At 41.3% G+C, this 19,204-nt stretch overlaps 1 protein-coding gene across 1 annotated transcript in view; it reads left to right on the forward strand.

The window, feature by feature from the left end:
- LOC148402680 (plexin-B1-like) overlaps window positions 1-19,204 on the forward strand; it is a 37,414-nt gene that overhangs the window by 461 nt on the left and 17,749 nt on the right. Inside the window, exons 2-5 of the mRNA XM_088368883.1 lie at window positions 16,213-16,275; window positions 16,625-17,501; window positions 17,607-17,849; window positions 18,821-19,003. Coding sequence (XP_088225009.1) covers window positions 16,635-17,501; window positions 17,607-17,849; window positions 18,821-19,003 — 1,293 coding nt within the window. The 5' untranslated portion in view covers window positions 16,213-16,275; window positions 16,625-16,634. The remainder of the gene's footprint in view (window positions 1-16,212; window positions 16,276-16,624; window positions 17,502-17,606; window positions 17,850-18,820; window positions 19,004-19,204) is intronic.

The raw sequence follows: 19,204 nt of genomic DNA on the forward strand, positions 1-19,204 counted from the left end.
TTGCGTTTTGCAGACAGATCCCTAAAAACACGTCACTGTTACTGCATCTTGTGCACCCACAAGCAGCTCCACATCCCTGGAAGGAGTCCCTCCTTTGTCAGCTGACAAAGGAATGCGCCAGGCGCGTGCACCAAATGCCGAATGCCTTATGCCTTGTTCACCTGCTAACGCCGTCTGCTGCATTTGCAAATGTGCACAACTGCTCTGTTGATGCCTCAGTTGCACACCCAGAAATCATAGTTTACACTTGTTGACGTTGACGTGCTGGTTCATACAGTACAGTCAGTACCCGAGTGTGCGTCTTTTTACCTTTGTAATCTGGAGAGTGCCTCTTGGATTAATCATGCGTCCTGGAAAAGGCTGCTTAAATACTGCTGGGAATTGCATTAGTATCATGTTAGTTTAAAAAAAATCAAATAAAAAATCAAACATGAGATCAATCAAGAAGAAGTTGAGCAGCTCTGTGTTTGTTTACAATTTCTCAGTTAATTGAAAATGCATGCTTTTGGAATGTGGGAGGAAGTTGGAGAAAACTATTAGAAGCACAGGGAGGACATACAAACTACACAAAGACCTGTAACCTCTTGGCTGTGAGGCAGCACCTGTCTGTACCTTTAACCAAATAATTAAAATTGTCATCCCAAATTATTTTCTTCTTTATCAAAGGTTGTTAGCACAATTTATTTATCCAAACTACCACTAATTATGATGGCCCCCTTCTTAATTCTTAGTGTAAAACTAAAAGAACAAAATGAAATGACTTGTAGGCAGCAGTGCAGCCAATTGTTAAAAATATAGTAAATATCAACATGTATTTTCAGAAAGAAACGGCTGATCGTGACGATGCACCTGCGTCTTGTGTACTTTAGGCTAACATTTTTAATCGACTGCCAACTTCAGAGGAGTTGAGGACTAAACTGCTTCAATTTATTTTGGGATAATTTTGGTATTTCAGAAGCAGAATTGAATTTTCGTCCAGGAGGACCCTGGGCTATTCTATTGTGCTGCCGTAGCCACCTCAGAGTGTACAGTAGCTGACCACGTTTCAGCAGAAGGCACCACCCTAATATGTTGTTGCCTCGCATGCAGTCAAGAACAGTGATCCTGGTTATTTGAGCAGGCCCAAAAATTCCCTTTACAGCCTTTGAAAATATTCTCATTCTGACATATGCCAACCCTGGCGTCTCCTCAGTCTGCCCTTTGCTCTGCTCCCTGGTGCTCAGGGTGTTTCCAGCTTCCAGACATTCTTGGATAGCTGGCCATCTGCTAACCGAGGGTCGCTTCCCAAAGTGCGATATCACATTACCCACTCTTGACTTATTTAAAGGATATGAATGAAAGTGTGCATGTTTGCGTGACTTTTGTGTGAATTGGATTCAGTCCACGTCTGTCACATTTGCCATTTCAGCTGCTTTAACGGCAATGAGATGTTCACCAGAATATGACAATTGGCTCCTCCTCCTTCTCGAAAGAGCTTTTCACATTATTCCACTGTGCAGTTGTCAATAGGTGGCATGCAGGAAGTGCTTTGGTTACCATCTGGACCTCCAACCCCTTACACACATGCAGCAGTAGGTTGAAAGGCACTTAAACTGGCAGCTGGTCACTGAAAAGTGATGCTCCGCAGCTGAAACGACCATCTTCTAGGCCTTTCTATGAATCATAAAAGTAAGGCTGGAAGTATGAACACAGCAGTCAACTGGCTCTAATAATTCATAGTTACCAAATCAGACTGGCAGCCTTTGAGCAGCACCAGGACAATGAATAATGAGGAATCCTAACGTTTTTGAAAAGAGACGCCATGTAAACCCTCCCTTGCATCTGTTCAATCTCAGGTGTCACTGAGGGGCATGCGAAATGTTTTTGTGGTTCATTTTGTTAGAAGAGCCAGCAAATACATTTTGGCATGACGTGCAATATTTCTGTAGGAATTGTGGTGATCATGTCGAATTTGATCAATCCGACTTGTGGGCATTGTTTTGAGGTCACATAGAAATAATATGCGTCATCATTTTAAAAGGGTAATTTCGTCTGAAAAACAAAACAGGCTGCTGTAAACAAGTGACCACAGGAAGCAAGTGAAACATTTGCATCCACACAGCCTTGGCAGCGTCGCTCCATTTAGCTGTTAAGTTGACTGAAGTAGGAATTTATCATGAAGGACAGCGGAAATGTGCTTTTATCTGCAATAATGTACACATGGATATCAGCACCTTGTTTATTTAAAGTAATTGTGATTTATAGCTCAATTCCATACCCACAGTTCAATACATAATTCACTCGACACTAATAGTCAAATAGTCTTGGTCGAGTTGGCTTCACAATTTCTTGAAGTTTTCAAATGTCCACTGTGACAATGTGCATGCTCGATTTGGATATTAAAAGTATTTGGGGTGTTAACCTACCAGCCCTTGTAGCAGCTGGTGGTCTTGCATGGTGCATTCTTCTCTTATGGGTGTTTGTACTACAGAAGGGTGTGGGAGTGAAGAATTTGCTTTTGCTGGAGCACGAGCGTGGCCACCGGCATCGCTGGTCAGATAAGGAAACCGTATTTTCTTCCCCTGTCCGTACCAAGCTGGCAAAATGCAGCTGAAATAGTTGATTCAGATATACACACTCTACTCTAGCTGCTCCCTTGATTGGATATGGGGCTTTAATTAAGCCTGTGACGGTGTTTGGCTGACTCTCTTTGGCAGCCTAATGAATGCCTCTTTTCACGAGCAGCAAGCTTCCATCCACTGTACTTAGATGCAAATCCCCAATAACCCCTCATGCTGACTGTACACAAAGGAGCACCGCGAAAATCACTCACAGATGTAATGTGCTTGGTTGCAGACAGTCATTGTTCGAAGTTTGTCAGCATTTCTTTAACTTTTTGGGATTGTCATAAATGGTCTTCTTTATTTTAAGATTTAAAATCATTTGATTATTCGTGCCATGTGTTGTGACCTCGTTTTAGTCAAAACGTCTTGCTGTATTGTTTTCATAGGGACGACCATTATAATGAATCCATAAATTGATAATTTTGTGCGGATTTTATTTTTAAAAATGGAGTGCAATTACTCAATCGAAAGAAGAGCAATTGAGCGCACTATGCATAACTTTATAATGCCCCCATATAGTTTCAATAATCTGTAGTGGACAGTGGACACTGTGTTGGGGTTGTAGTTCATAAAATTCTGTGAAATGTTCTGTCCTTTTAAATCCATACAAAATCTTTGGTGTTTTTGCTGGTCTGATCACCATGCCTTTAAATTCAAACTAGAAACACTTTTATATTTGGTCAATTAAATCACTTTGCGATTTCATTGAATCAGCAGGATAAAGCCCTTTTGTATTTGAATCTAACGCAAGATGGGCAAGATTAAATCGTAGCAATGTAATCCACTTCTCAAAATTAATCTGTTTACAGCAGGACAGAAGAAAGAGTAAGAGGAGGGTGTGGTTCTATTGTAAGGAAGCAGCCCCAAGGCCCAACACATGTTTTTGCATTTCCACCATCCCTAGTCCCTGTACCCGACTCCCTAGAGATTCATTCTCAGTTCAGCCAACAACCTAGACCCCTGAAAAAAACATCCTAATTTCTAACCCCCTATATATAGTACACCACACACAGTTTATTCTCTAAAACGTCATCATCAAAATCGGGCGAGGGTTACTGCTGCTCAGCAGGCAGCATGCTACGCTTCAGAGAACGTACTCAGATTCATAGCTATGACAAATAATACTGACTTGCTATGAAAACTGTTTGCAACAAAATATATTTCTTTGTCAGATAGAAATCAAGAACTGTATTTAACAGTAATTAGCAATTCAGCATGCTCAATGTCTGTACAATCAGTCATTTCCCTGTGCAAGCTTAGTTGCTAGAAGCCAGAAATGTAACCCTGCTTCCCCCTAAGCCTTTGGCCCTAATACCAACTGACAAACCCCAGGACAGTTGCTTTTGCTGAATTATGCCAGCAATCTGACTCACAGCTGGAGAATTCTGTTCTATGAAGAAGTGCGTTCACTACCTTTTTATGACCTGGTGATACAGGCAGCTGTCAGTCATATTCATTACAGGACATAAATGACACGCCATACAACAAATACATGCAAATGAATGATATTTTCTACCAAGCATTACCAATCGTCAGTGTAATCGATATCATTTGCACAAGTGTCAAGATAAAATCCTGGGAATTGATTGATCAGGCAAACCCAGCTCAACTGCTTTAGTCTCCTGTCAGTATAGTGAATGGATTTAGGATTACATGTTTGTACACATACAAAGCAAGTCTTCGGGCCTTTGCTAAGTCTGCTCCACTCAAAGCCGACTTTGGGGCCTGTAGGTGCTCGCTATTATGAGGAGCATCATTTGATCCTTATGTTTATTAGCCGCAAAGGGGATTTGAGGGCATCAATCTAGATGCAGTAAGATAGTACTTCGGTCAAATCTCTTTGGGCTTCTTAGGAGAAAAGGATAAATAGGAATCTTCTCCCCTCAGGGCCGTCTTAGATTCTTGGTAGAAGATTTTCCTGGCGTCAACTCCAGCTGGTCACTCATATTACTGGAGCTCCACATTTAGTTTTGGGGTGTTTTTATACAGTGATACCCATTGTTCTAGTAAAACAACGTGTTTGTTCTTGTACTTCCTGTAAAATATGCTGACAAAAAAGACAGCGTAGCGCTGGAGGGGAACATTTAATAGTGGCTGTTTATCAGACAAAGCCGTTGACTATTTCTTCGTGTTTCCCTTCTTGAGAGGATTCTTGTACTGTTTACATCGGAGAATCAGCTTATGTTGTACTTTTTTGACGCTGTGATGTTGGGGGGAATAAAACCCTCCTAAGTCTCCCACTGATTAATGAAAAAGCTGTGGGGAGAGTAATAAAGTTGACGATTAAACTGTAAAACCTCGAGGCTGCCACCCAGTATAAAACCAACAGAGAGTTTTGGCTGCCTTAATTGAAAATTCCTGCAAAAAGCATTTTTTGTTTTTAAACAAACATTCAATGCAACACTTGTTTAAATTAAGTAAATGAGGGAAATAAAGAATGTGATTAATATGATTATTTTACAAAAAAACACACGGTCACATAAATCTCTAAGAAAATTATGATGAATATTGAATTCTTTTGGGTAGCTTGCTTAAAACCTATCAAACCTATTTCCCGTTTGAGGAATGTTGACATTTAAGAGCAGTCAACTGAATGGTAGAAAATGCCTCAGGAATGGCTACAGTATTGTTCAGCTCAGTTCTTCATGTTTTATTTGTCAAATTGGTGTAGGGTAACATCAAAACCACGCCATTTTTTGTCAACATTCTGTCGTTTTACCATTGCATGGGCACAGCAGTCGATGCAGTCTGAAGATTATTTACTGGTTTGGAATAGGAACAACAATATTGATGTACATCTTTCACAATCACACCCACACAGCCTGTGATGACGATTCAAACCACATAAATTTTTATAATCCTAAAACTACCGTGGCAAACTGATCTAAACTGTCAAAGCATATTTCATGCTATTTTCAAAAGCGGAACCTCAAATGAAAACTGACATCCCACTCATTCAAGCAGAACAGCCATCCCCATACAACTGATGTGATTGTTATTTAATAACTTGTCAAACCTCTTCTTTCCTCTATTTCAAAGATATGTAGTATGTACATATATCCCTTTACGTATAAACTGTCAATTAAAAGAAATGTAGGTGCTATTATGACCTGTTTAAAAAAAATGTAGTACTGTCGGCAGCAAAGTAGTGCATGACCACTTGGTGACAGCAAGAAGATTATGTGTTTCACTCCATCTGACTCAGATATTTTTGCTTAGTTTGCATGTTCTTCCTGTGGGGATTGTTTCCTGATACTCCAACTTCATCTCACAAAACATGGACAGTCTAAATTGCCCCTAGGTATGAATGTGAGATGGATCTCTGTATTTAATCCCTATGTCAATCATGCAAGTGAATAAGCAAAATAAATCTAAGCAAGATTATTAACCTCTCGTCCCAAATCAGGCTCCACTTTATCGATCAGAAATGGTAATAAATATATAATTCTGACACAGTTCCTTCATTACAATATTTGTACATTTATTGTATTACACATTTCATTCTTCTTCAAAGTTGTTTTGCCTCTATTAAGTTTCACTGAAACTAGCATATGAGGTGTCATAAACGCTGATTGACAGCTGAAATTACTTGAAGCCATTTAATGCATTTTCCAACTACATGTAATACGACACTCATTGCCAAAAAGACCTCCAGTAAATTGTTGACTTCATGATGTTCTCGGTTCTCAACAGATGGTAGCGGCTCTCTGTGTGTCTATCTCCAGGTGGGGCCCTCCCTCTTCCACGCAAATCAACACCATGCTTATTATTCTAATATTGTGTTTTCACATGAAGGCGGGTGACAGAAGCTTGAAAAATAGAGAAGAAGTTACTTTTATAGTGTGTAGGAATATATGTGTGTGTGTTTACACTTTGTAGGGGGCAATTTAGCAGCTGGACAAACAGATTTGATGCAATTACTGCTCCACTAGAAGATCACTAAGGAGTCTGAAGAAGCACTTGAGTAACTTGAATCCCGCCAAATCCATTTGAAGTCATAGGACATACAAAAATAACTTGTGTAATTTTAATGAATCCATTCTTTGATCATTTCATTTGTAGCAAGTGAGATTTCAAGAATATCCCTTTTTTTTCCCAAAGGCCCCATTTACATTTTGTAATTTAACACACTAAACTAATCCATCAAAATAAGTTAATATGTGTAAAGCTGTAATGTTTACTTTTTTTTGTTTAATAGAAGAATTATACAGCCACTGAGCATGTATCCCCTTATCTATCATGTTTTTGTTCTTTGGCTGAATGAAATTTCCTCCCCAACTCATCTTACTGAGCCAAACCTTGACAGGTCATATCTGTATGCCTCTCTCTCCCCTCTGTCCCGCCCAGCTGCTATTTGTTGCGTCTTTTCTTTTTCCTGGGTGCACAGTTTGACCCCAGTTGCCCTTGACACTTGCATTTGTGTGGCGTCAGCCAATCAATAGAAACGACCATGGCCCAGTGTCAGATGTTGAGTCTGCTAATTGAAACCAACAACAAGCCACAGTAGATGACAATGAGCATTTTTGGGCGCATGTGTGTGTCCTGGTGATGAATGAGGAGGAAAGAAAATCTGCCACATTCACATGGTGATCGCTAGTCATGAGCCTTTGTTGGAAATGAAAAGCAACAATAACAAAATTCCAACGACTGTGTGAAGGACGTATTTCGTTTTGATTAGCAGCTTGTGCTGATACTTATTATCGGTATATGGTTAAAAGCCAGCTGAAAAGGTTTATAACTTGTACTGTACGTATTTGCATTCACATTTGTTTTGAAGATGAGTGAAGACTCAAAATAAAGGAAAATAAAAGCTGATAGCTCTCATTCTGATGTATAATACCAAATGCCTTTTCCAAAACAATGTTTCTCCTGAACAGAAAAAAAGTGTCAATGTACTGTGATACTAAGTTCTCATCAGACTGACAATTTTAATGTAGAGTCCAGTGAGGATACTTTGACGGTGTCAAACACAGTTATATTGAGTAAATATGAGTAGACATGAACGTTGTTAACGTCTTAGATGCAGTTAAAAAGAATAATATTGACGTTTTTGTAGCATTGAACACAAAGGGAGAAGCCTGGTTTCAAAGATAACACAATTAATCCGAAAGATCACTCAGACTCTTCTCATTAATAATGCATCTCTGAGCATCAGTTCTGACTGTGAGAGTGCATCCAAGCCTTTATTCAAATACTCAGCATTCATGCCAGGCCATGAAGTCCGAGCCAGTTTTACTTCTATCTCAAGTTTCCTGGCATAATTATATTTGCAGGTTATTCAACTTCTGAAGAGGCATTTCAATTTAACAATCCATGAACGACATTGATTATTATAAAAATTAATAATACTCGCATAGCAGTACCAATGAAATGTTTATTTTATAAAAGACATTTTAGAATGCTACAGTATATATAGTTTGGCACGGACTCTCAAGTCAATTTTTTGCGGGTGTCATCATTAATAATAATAATAATAATAATAATAATAATAATAATATTGCATTTCTGTCACCTCATAGACCTTCAATGTATTTCTCCTCTTTTTTTTGACTGTTTTAGTTAAATGCCCCAGAAATGATCAATCATTGATGATGCCAGGTGTCTTAATGCCTCATGGGACATTCTAATTTGCTCGCCAGTCCTTATGTGGACTGCTCCACACTAAGTGTGTCATGCATCCACGCGCACATGCACACACACACACGCACACACGCGCACACACACGTACACACAAACACCCTCTGCATCCCAGCCCCTCCTTGCTTCTCGAGATCAGAGTTAAACCATATTGCTCTCCCAAATCTCCCTCTCGCCTTGGCTCTTTCTTATCTCTGCTCACCTGCTCTTCCCCCACTGGACGAGAGGAGCGGAGGCCTCATTTAAAAAAGCAACGGGGTTCCCTAAGCCATTAGCCATATTAGTGTTGGGTCCGTGCCCATGCCCTTCCCGAACAAAAACATCTTGATGCTTCGTGGAGCAGTTTGGTAGGAATTTGTCAGGCCTGACCGATTTGTAGTGCTACAGCATGATGAAAACGTAGTCTGGCACTCTGGCCTTTTCTGATGCTGTTTTTGATAGTTTCATTTTCATAGTTGGTCTGTAGCACAGCCTCAGAGTTGAACAACCAACTCTCTTAATTGGATATAGTTACTATCAATACTATCAGTAGAGGCCAACTACAAAAGACTGTGACAATGGGAGCCATTCTTTATAAAGAGATGGCAGGTAAATGAAAAGGGTGTTGTCTTTATGATTAATGACATCGAGAATCATCGGCCTGCTTTCTTGCAGGTTTTATCGGGTGCTTAACCCTTTGGCAATAACTCCTTTGTTTCCAGATCACAATCACACACCTCTGAGCTTTAACACGGCCAAGCTCCTCTCATCAATCATCTTTGATTTTCTGCCAGCGATTCAGATAGTAGGGCAATGTTGAGTGTGAGTATTACTACACTGTGCATGCGTGTGCGCGTGCACGTATTGAACAAGATGGAGAGAGAGCAGTCTATTAAGCATTTGACAATTGAAGACCTCCCACTCAAAAACAACCTGCTTAGATTGTCCTCCCTCTTCTAGAACCAAAGAAGCTGAAGAGGGTGGAAGCTGGGTTTGAAGGCGTGTCTCTGGGGGGTGTTTTTTTTAACTTACTAATGAAGCTGTCTATCACTCAGCTTGCTGACAGAAGGCCAGAATATCACACCCACCCGCATCCAGCCCAAAATGTCACTCATTTGTCAATAGAAAAAGTAAGAAGTAATTGGATTCAGTCAAAGTCTTTATAGAACATGCAAAGTGGCTTTGTTCATTTAGCCCCGACAGCACATCATTTGCGGTGTGCTGTGATAGTGTCAAACCAGAACATTTTTATTCACTCATCATTTTTGCCCTTTATCTTGAATCCTAATGCGATTCATTGACTGTCATCCAATTTCTGTACTAAATTCCAGCGGTGTCAAACCCACTAATCATTCTTCACTTAAAAGATGACCACACTACAACCAGGATGTATGAACCAGTAACTTCCCAAGAAGCCTTCGGTGGCTGCAATGTGCTAACAACAGTGAAAGGTGAATTAGGAACGCTGCTCACTGGTGCTTGTTGAGGGATTCAACAGGATTATATCTGCATGGGTAACCTGGCCTCAGACCAAACATTGTCTGGGATGAAACACAGTGTATGACAGTAAACTGTTAGGATCAAATACTTGGTTGTCTTCTTCTCCTGTTCATTCCTCAAGTAACATATTAGACTTCTTCTCATAGTCCAATTTCCCAAACATAAAAGACCTTGCTGAAAAGCAACTAAGCTTACCATGCAGTGACCATCCTTGCATGGTCTAATACAAACGTTCTGCAAAGACACACAGATGATTCCCACATTATTATTTTATTCCTTCCCAGACTGAAAGAGTAGACAGTCTGCTGGTAGAACAACTGTCCTTTCATCAGACTGCCAGTGGGGTTAAAAGTTCAGACTATCGCTCTTAGAAGCCCAACCCCCAGATTGGCACACCTCAATTATAAATAAATAAAGCAAATCAGAGTAAAGTAAAATGCTTCCGACAGCACATAACAGTTTAATGAGTTGTCTGTATGTATGTGGTTTTGAATACTATGCCCTCAAGCCAAATTGATTTTTGTCCTATTGAATCAGGTAACAAAATTAAAACATTCCCAATAAACAATGAATAAGACATACATGGCTTGTTGGTTTAAGCATTAAGTATTGTAAAAGGAGGTTAATCATCGCCCCCCCCCCTCACACACACACACACACACACACACACACACACACACACACACACACACACACACACACACACACACACACACACACACACACACACACACACACACACACACACACACACACACATCTCATAAACTACCTCAGAGTTCTACTAAAATTGTGGATCAGTAGTGCATTCAAATTTTGTTCATCTCAAGAGGCTGCAGGGACATTTAGAAAATGCTTGGTATCCACATAGGCGCTTAAGATAGCAGCCATGGTGGACAGAGAGGAGTCGAAGGGTCAAGGATTTTGCGGGAGGGGTGAAACAGAGGAGGCTGACGGGCTGCTTCCACATGTGTTATAAGTTAAAGGTTTGCCAGGATTCCTGTGCTGTAAAAGCTGCTCATGAATAAAGCAAAAATGAATTGGCTCAAGATTGACACGACTAGGCTCCTGTGAGAATTGATACATATTCGTCGGGCTCTATCAAGAGCGTATGGGACTGCTTTTCATAGCTAAAATTGAGCTGAGGCTCGCCAGAAAGCAGACCTGGTATATTACCAATAATGCTCTGGTTCGGTGTCACTAGCTGTGTGCCTGGTCATGGGACCTTTTTTCATTGTCATGTCTGGAATTCAATAAAGCAGCGGAAAACCAGGCTGGATGTTTCCCAGAGCCCATCCATAAAATTAACTGACCGTATAATGTTGTAGAAACAAGTTAAGTAGCATCCTTGCCTTTGGGGACACGTGTTGGTTGACCACAGACAGTGTGACAAGCTGATTAAAATACCCACAGACCAAGAGAGCGAAACGTCCACTCTGCATTCGCTCAACCCAGTCTGGTTGTCACGACAACGGAGGTTGACAAAGGGCTCCCTCAGACGATTGAGTGCACTGAAAGAAGAGGTGGGCGCGTGTGTGTGTGAGAGAGAGAGTGAGAGAGTGACATGGTGTGATGTTGGGTGTACAAGCAGTAGGTGGTAATGTATGCGGACCATGCGCAAACAAATGAAGTCGGCAAGCACGCCTCCTTAGCATTCTGCGACACAATGACCCTACTATCCTGACCCCGATGACATCATGCTTCATTTGAGCATATGGCCAGACCGTGTTGAGAACTTGGACTGGTTACAGAAGTTTTTTTAGTTTCCTTTGTGTTTCCCAACAGAATAATCACCAACATGGCTTGAAAGCAAAGCCTTAAAAACCACACCACCCATTAAGCATGTTCCAAACCAGTTCCATTTAGATCTCAAAGCTGCCTGCTTGTTCTCTAAAAAGTTAACTTGAATCTCAGCTGTTGTTGTCAATCACGCTCGCCTTGCCCCTTGTTGATGTTACATGAATCCCATCTGTCTTTCTGGTTGGAGTTTCTTCACCTGACAGCTTGCAGAAACCCAGAGTGGTTATGTATTTCCATGACAAGTAGTTATGTATTCCCTTGCCTCATAAGGGTTCAAAAGGTCTTGATCATTTCTCAGTTAAGTGGTTTCTCTCTGCCTTCCCTCTGATCATCGTTTTTGTAGAGTGGTACATGTCTCTCAAGGGAAAGGAATGCAGTAATACCTGTACACAGTCGAACCAGTAGAAAAAGACTCCTTGGTTTGATTACTGAATCTGCACGCAGCATGTTTTTTTAAGGGTCATCACACCACAATCCTTTTTAATTCTTGCTGAAATATTATTATAATATTATTTTTGCAGATTTTTTTTCAAACCAATTTAATCAAATGGTCCTACGTGTCAGATGCAGATCTTATTTCATTCGGTACCCAGTAGCTTGGCTTAACACCTGCTTTTCCCTGGGAGAGTCTCTGGAGTGAAAGGATCGTGCTATAAATTGGCCTCAGTGAGTATATGTGTTTGTGTGCACTTGAAAAAGTGTGTTTGTGTCGGTGCACTTATGTGATTTCGTGTGTCGGCTCGCTTTCCAAGGGAAGTGGCTTTTATCCTGTGTCCGCTTGGGCCGACCTCTCGGCCAAAGAGCAGTGAAAGGGACACTATTCCCTCCAGCGGCAGCATACAGAGAGCCCCTTCAGTGCACCGGAGGGGCAGAGAGAGAGACCCTTCTGTATCTGCATGTGAACTGAGGACAGAGAGATGACCATTGACAGTAATGGCGACGGAAATGGAGAAGAGCCAAGCATGGCTACATCTTCGTTTCAAAATGTTAGCGCGTTAAGTTATCTAACTGCCTCCACAAATGCAAAGTCCCTTGGTTAAGATGCACTTACCATATGAAACTGGAATTGGAAATGAGATGAAGCTGCCACTTTGTTTTAAGTTTCGGTTAACTGCTAGTTTATTGGAGTTTGTTCAGGCATAGTGTTAGTTGCGTACTCTTGACACTGAAAACTGGTCATATGCTGTAATTTTTATTGAATAAATCCAACTGAGTATCGGCTGTGACAGAAAGTGCTCACAATGGACAATCCTGACTGAGAGCCACTGACTGGTCAGACTACATTACAGTTACTGGTTTTCTGCTGAAAGTGTTGCTAAGGCCTTTTTCAAATGGATGTCCACTTTCAAAATGATAATGGTAAATGGGCCCTGTTATTTACCTTCAAAGTACTCAAAGTGCTTTAGCAATGTCCTCCCATTCACATCCTGATGACATGTCCAGGAGCAAATGTGGCCTCCCTATCTTGATCAAGGACACTTTGGCATCACTCATGTGTTTGACAAAGCATGCATAGTTTGTCTGTACATCTAATCCAATGTTTTTCAACCTTTATTTTAAAATCTCAGAAACATACCACCTAATAAAGTCACAAAGTCCATACACTGGTAAATTATTGCGCCTTCGAGCCAATGGGTGGATGGGGTTGTCCTTGATAAATAGCAACCTGTCCAAAAACCCATTGTTCCGTCACAGATGTCAGACCAGGCAGCTCTGTGCCCACAACAGAACGAGCCTTCCTCACCAGTTTTCATGTACACAGAAGATTGATTGGTAGCCAATTGAACAGAACAGAAAAAAGCTATAAAACAAATGAAGGTCAGACATTGCTTATCCGAGAAATTCAGTCTTATCTTGTTGCTTTTTTGTTGTTGTAGTAGTAAAAACAGTGTTTCAGACACACCTTAGAGTTGTGTGACATTGTCCAGCCTCTGTCAATGAAGTGACAGTTGCCAGATAACTCCTGCAACGATGTAATGGTAGTAGAAGAGTATCTCTGATCATATCGCTGGGTGCCAGTGTCCAGCGATTGATTATCTAATTTGTTTCCATGAAAGAAGTGTATATAAGCAGAATGCAGTTTTTATGTCCTGCTCCATTTACTTTAGTAGCGCCTAACTGAAGTGCAGCCATAGTGCTTTTGATTTATATTTAATATTATTTTTTGCTCCTTCATTAACTTTGTACAGTGTCTCTTTGATACCCTCATCGAGAGCTGCTTAAAGCTACACATTTAAAAGAGCCCTGGCTCTTTAACTTTAAATCGCATTGATTAAAATTATCTTGGGTTTTGCCAAAGAAAAATTAATTGCTCATCTAGGTAGCAAAGTAGGTTTTTCTTTTGCACCCACCAAATATTTATTGGGTTTCTGAATCAGACCACCTCAACTGTGCAGTTGCATAAGAGCAAAGGGGACTGAGGATTGCAGTTTCTGCTCATCACTTCTCCAGCCCATATACTTCTACTCGTTTGGTAGGATGTTCTCAGTCCCTTGTTACAGGCAAAATTTCTACTCACTTCCAAGTTTTCTGTAGCTCTGAGCTACATTTTCATTTTCTGTTTAGAGCATGTTATGCCAGACAGACAGACTATGGCGTAACCAGTGTTGACAAATGTACAACAGATGCCAGGCACAGAAAACCTCATCCAGCTTTTATCTTTTAAGTTAATTCTGGCTGTTTTGCACAGCCTTATACTGTATCTGGTCTTTATCTTCTCACTAAGTGCCTGCTTTTGCTGATGTCAACCAGCCATATTAGTACTTTAATGTACCCTATGGGTTGAATACACACATGCTACAGTAAATGTGCAGAATCTTGGGCCCAAACCTAACCTAAGCCGCCAGAACCCAACAAAACAATGCCATAGTCTCCCGCTGCACCGCTACTGCTGACCCCCGCATATTTTATGAGGTCGTAGTCATTCAGTGAGCTGTCATGGCTCATTAAGGGCTTTAGTGATGAACTTGCACAGTGGAGTCTCTCACTGATTTATGAATGTGAACACATAGAATAGACACAAGAATAGATTAGTGGAGATTACAGATGAACACATAGAAGTCCATAGAAGGAGTTGCTGGACTATGAAAGCATATAGCTAGAGTAGTACATGAACCACACTAAACTAATTAATGCATCTACAATCACTGAGCAACATTGAGTATTTTAATGTTGTTGGGATGTGCCTCCTGTTGTTATGTATATATCAGTTGTTGTGACTTAAACTTTGAGGTCAAATATAAGGACAATTTGTTTTTCTCAGAACCAAGATCAATGACTCGTTTCATTCAATGAATGAAGTGGTACACACAAATTTTGCTCGACCCTCTTTAAGTTTGGCTTGAGTTGGAGTGGGGTATTATTTTTTTTCTACAGGCGGGAAACACACACACACACACTCGCACACACACACACCAGTGCCTCCATGTTCCCAATAGTGTAGTTCCACATCACAGACCCGTCACATGGCAGCTTCACGGGGACCCATCGTAGCGAATCGGCAAAAGGAAGTTCCCATGGTTATGGGGTCGTTTGCGTGCTATAAATAAATTGACCGCGCATGTTTGCTGGTCAAAGAGCAGGTGAGGATGACAGCATATTGGGGAACTTTCCCAGCCAGATTACGTCAGAGTGGCTAGAATATGAACGAATGAATGAATCAATCAATGAATGAACGAATGAATGTATGAATTCTAAACGAAAATACTTATTGGGTATGGGAGCAATAAAACAAGAAAAATGTTTTTCCTTTGTCCGGGCTCAAAAGGGCCTTGGGCCTGTTGAAGATTCTGTAATACACCAATTCTTGTTCATGCAGTATTTTTAATCAGCGCTGTACAGGATGCATGGAGGTTTAGAATTATTATATTTATTCAGCTCATGAATAAGTGAACGATCCTTAGACACATGCACCACCACAACCCTCCCCCGTCCCCTTTTACCAGTCATGCAGCACAACTCTTGCAGCTGCTCTTGGATGGCCTCGGGTCATGTACCCATCCTAGATACTCTTTCATCTTCTTCCTTATAGACCTGCCTCTGCTTTGTCCTTATTTTTGCGCCAGTGAGCACAAAAGAGTTAGGTGAGATACTAGTTCCATGTCTAACGTTTTAGCTGTCATGTCACATTGCTAAATAAATGTCATGGTGTTCAAATACATACGTTTTGTGTCATACATGCAATTTATTCTACTGTCATTGATGAGTGTCTAGCTAAAAATACCACTTGATAACAATAAACATCAATGTAAATGATGGTCCTTGTAATTGTCTGTCTCTAACTGGTTAAAAAGTAGGGTAAAACTCTGTGGTGTTTGGGAGTTATTCATTCCTTCCTCTGACCTTTTCTCTGCAAGGTCAGTGGAAGGACTGAGGAACCTGCTCAATAATTAAAGAGATTTTAGCACAAATGGGGGGGGGATTGCTCTCAGCGCCCACAAAGTACTCTCTCAGAGGTGTTGACTGATGACTCTTGAGATGGGAAATGTGTTGTTTTGAATCTTCAAGATGTAAAGAACACTGCTCATAGTCAAAACTGTGTGTGTAATCTGATAGAGGTGACAAGTAAATGTGATTATGTGGTCATCATGTAATTCCCCCTATCACTTTATGAATGCTTATGTCTCATTTGTCTCTCTTTTTAATGTCTGAACCAGATGATTAATTTAATTTATTTATTTTTCCATCTTGACAGACGGAGAAGAAATGGGATATGATTAGGCAGTGGGAGTCTTCGGCTTAGCAAAGAACATAGATGGTAAGGCATTTTCAAATGAAAACTGAGACTGCAGTACCACCAATATTAAGTAATCTCTTATGGAACTGCAGCATTTGTTTAGCACTGTTAGCTGCAAATTTAATGAGCTTTTGCAGACATACATTTCCATGATAATTTATTTAACGATGGCACTGAAAAAACAAATTTGAGCGCATTCACTGTGGTGGCCATAGTATATCATTCAGTGCAGAATGTGGTTTGGTGATGTGTTTCTATCTGTCAGGTTCGACCATCATTTTCTCAATCTGAAGAAAAAAAACTTTTACCATTCAAGTTAAATGCAACAATTACTTAAACATGTGTAACCCTGGTGCATTTCCCTCCTCAGAATATCTGCCATGCTACATGGGAAGGCTCAGCACCCCACCCTACTCTTGTTCTTCATCACCGTCATCACTGTTGCCTTAGTCCATGGTCACTCTTACCCTAGTTTTTCCCGTGATGACACAGAATTCCAGCACCTGGTGCTCCATCCAGACCCATCCATTGGAAAAGTCTATGTGGGGGCCAGAGACCACCTGTTTCAGCTAGATGAATTAGATGGACTTCGGTTGGAGCAAGAGGAGAAGACCGGTCCTGTGAGTGACAGCAAAGACTGCATCCCTCCTGTCACAGAGTCCAATTGTCCCCAGGCCAAGAGAACCAGTAACCATAACAAATTACTGCTGGTGGATCCGACAGGATTGGAATTGATCACCTGCGGCAGTGTATACCAAGGGACCTGCCAAAAACGGAGCCTGACCTCAATCAGTGAGGTTCTTTTCTCCACAGAGAGGCCAATGGACACTCAATACGTGGCAGCCAATGATCCGTTGGTTTCAACCGTGGGGCTTGTGGTGGGGCTTCGGGGTGGGGAAAGGTCTGTGATGTATGTGGGTAGGGGCTACACCGCCAGTCAGCCACCAATTTCCACACGACACCTTTCATCAGAGCCCATTTTTTCCTACGAGGAGACGGCAAAGCTCGCCGTAGCAGGTCGTCTGTCCGAATACGACCACCATTTCGTGACCACGTTCACACGGCGAACATATGTGTACTTCTTGTTTTACCGCCGAGACATAAAGTCGTCATCCAGGGAATATCAGACCTATGCGGCTAGGGTTTGCCTCGATGACGCCTCTTACTATTCCTACGTGGAAGTTCCTCTGGTTTGCCGATCAACATCCTCACCTTCCAGAGTTTACAACCTTCTCCAAGCAGCCCAGGTAAATGTATTGTTTCTCCTTCAAACGTGTCACTTTAGAATAACAGTTGTTGCTTCTGCCTTTGATTTCCTTGAATTTTGTCCCCCTTCAAATTATGTGTAACAGGTGGGTCAAGGTACAGACAGGGAGGGTGAGGACTTGTTGGCAGTCTTCTCCACCCGTGTCAGCTCCACTAACCAAAATTCCTTGGATGGCTCAGCTCTGTGCATCTTCCCTTTGGATGCACTTGACAGACGCATTGACTCCATAAGGGATCTGTGTTACACCCAAGACGGGATGTTGGATGATGGAAGAGAGGTGGCCTACATAGAGTATGAGGTCAAGTCTAGCTGCGCCAACTTACTCAGGGTATGCACACAGCCAATAGCAATAGCATAACACGGACATTTTTCTTGCAATTTATCACTAATCCTACTCCCTCCGAGGATTGCACACTATACTGTTTTTTGTTTTACTGTATGTTCTCTGACAACTTGTACATTGGCTAATAACTTAATGCAAGCCATCAGCATGAATCATTTCCTGCCGTCTACCTGAAGTAGATTGACTAAATTGGTTTCAGTGGTCAGAGAAAGGGTAAATGTCGTAAAATTCCAGCTAAGCAACAAATTGTACCCGGAGCATTAGTGGGATTAAACTGCATCATTGTATGCAGCGAAGTGATTTTTAGGCAAGTCTTGTAATTAGGCCATGGGACTGAAGCCCAGATGCCCCAGAAGTAGCTTTGGCCAGCTGCAGCCGTTTAGTTCATCCCCACCGCTCTCCACAGATGCCTACATTTGGCATCCCTCAGACCATTGAATGGGATCATTAGAGGTCAGTAAACCAAGGCAACTTGGTTCAGCTGTGCAGCAATGTATTGAGCTCTAGCAAGGAGGAACGAGGACAAAGACAAGGGCTGCCAGTAACATGGCCACAGAAAGAACTGAAGAATTGTAGAATTAATTCAGCGCTAAATGAAACTACAGAGACGAAAGGCCAGATGACGATAAAATGCTATTTTCCATGAGCAATGATTAAGCAAGGTTTGAAAACATAGACATTTCTCGCTTAGTTGTGAGGCTTTTCAGACCAGAAACATTTATTAAGTGTTACACACTGCTGTATGCTTGTCCCAATGATTGAAGAAAAAAATTAGTCTGTGCAACACTAACAGGAAGTCATCGGCAAAGGTTAAATTAGAGGACATCCAAAACAGGGTCTTCTAAATGTTTGATGACAATTGGAGATGAATTAAATTCCTGATTACTCAAATATTTTTCTTCAGTGAAGGACAAATCAGCTTGGTATACTCAACCATAGTCATGTGTATGTTGTAGAATACTCTTCAAGCATATCCCTGTGGCTCTGATCACACTCCGAGTCCAATGGCAAGCAGGGTGCCAGTAGTGGCCAAGGCTGTGTGGCAAACCTTTTCTACCCATCTCACTGCTGTGGCTGTTAGCGTGAGGTACGACCACAGCATTGCTTTCCTGGGAGACTCCAAAGGGACACTTCACAAGGTAGTGCATCACATTCACAACTCAGTACTTACCTAGTACGTATAGTTTTTTTTTTTATAAAGTTGGATAAGTTGTGGAATGCCCATGGCAGCCTAACAAGCTCCTTAGACTTTCTGTGATTTATTTCTCAGGAAATTGAGCACACTTTACACCTGTTAAAACATCAGCAACCAATGTCAGCTATTGTACAGATCTTGAGGA

This window comes from Syngnathus floridae, chromosome 2 (assembly GCF_059516105.1).
Source record: "Syngnathus floridae isolate MCC-2025c chromosome 2, RoL_Sflo_1.0, whole genome shotgun sequence".
Taxonomy (NCBI): Eukaryota; Metazoa; Chordata; class Actinopteri; order Syngnathiformes; family Syngnathidae; genus Syngnathus; species Syngnathus floridae.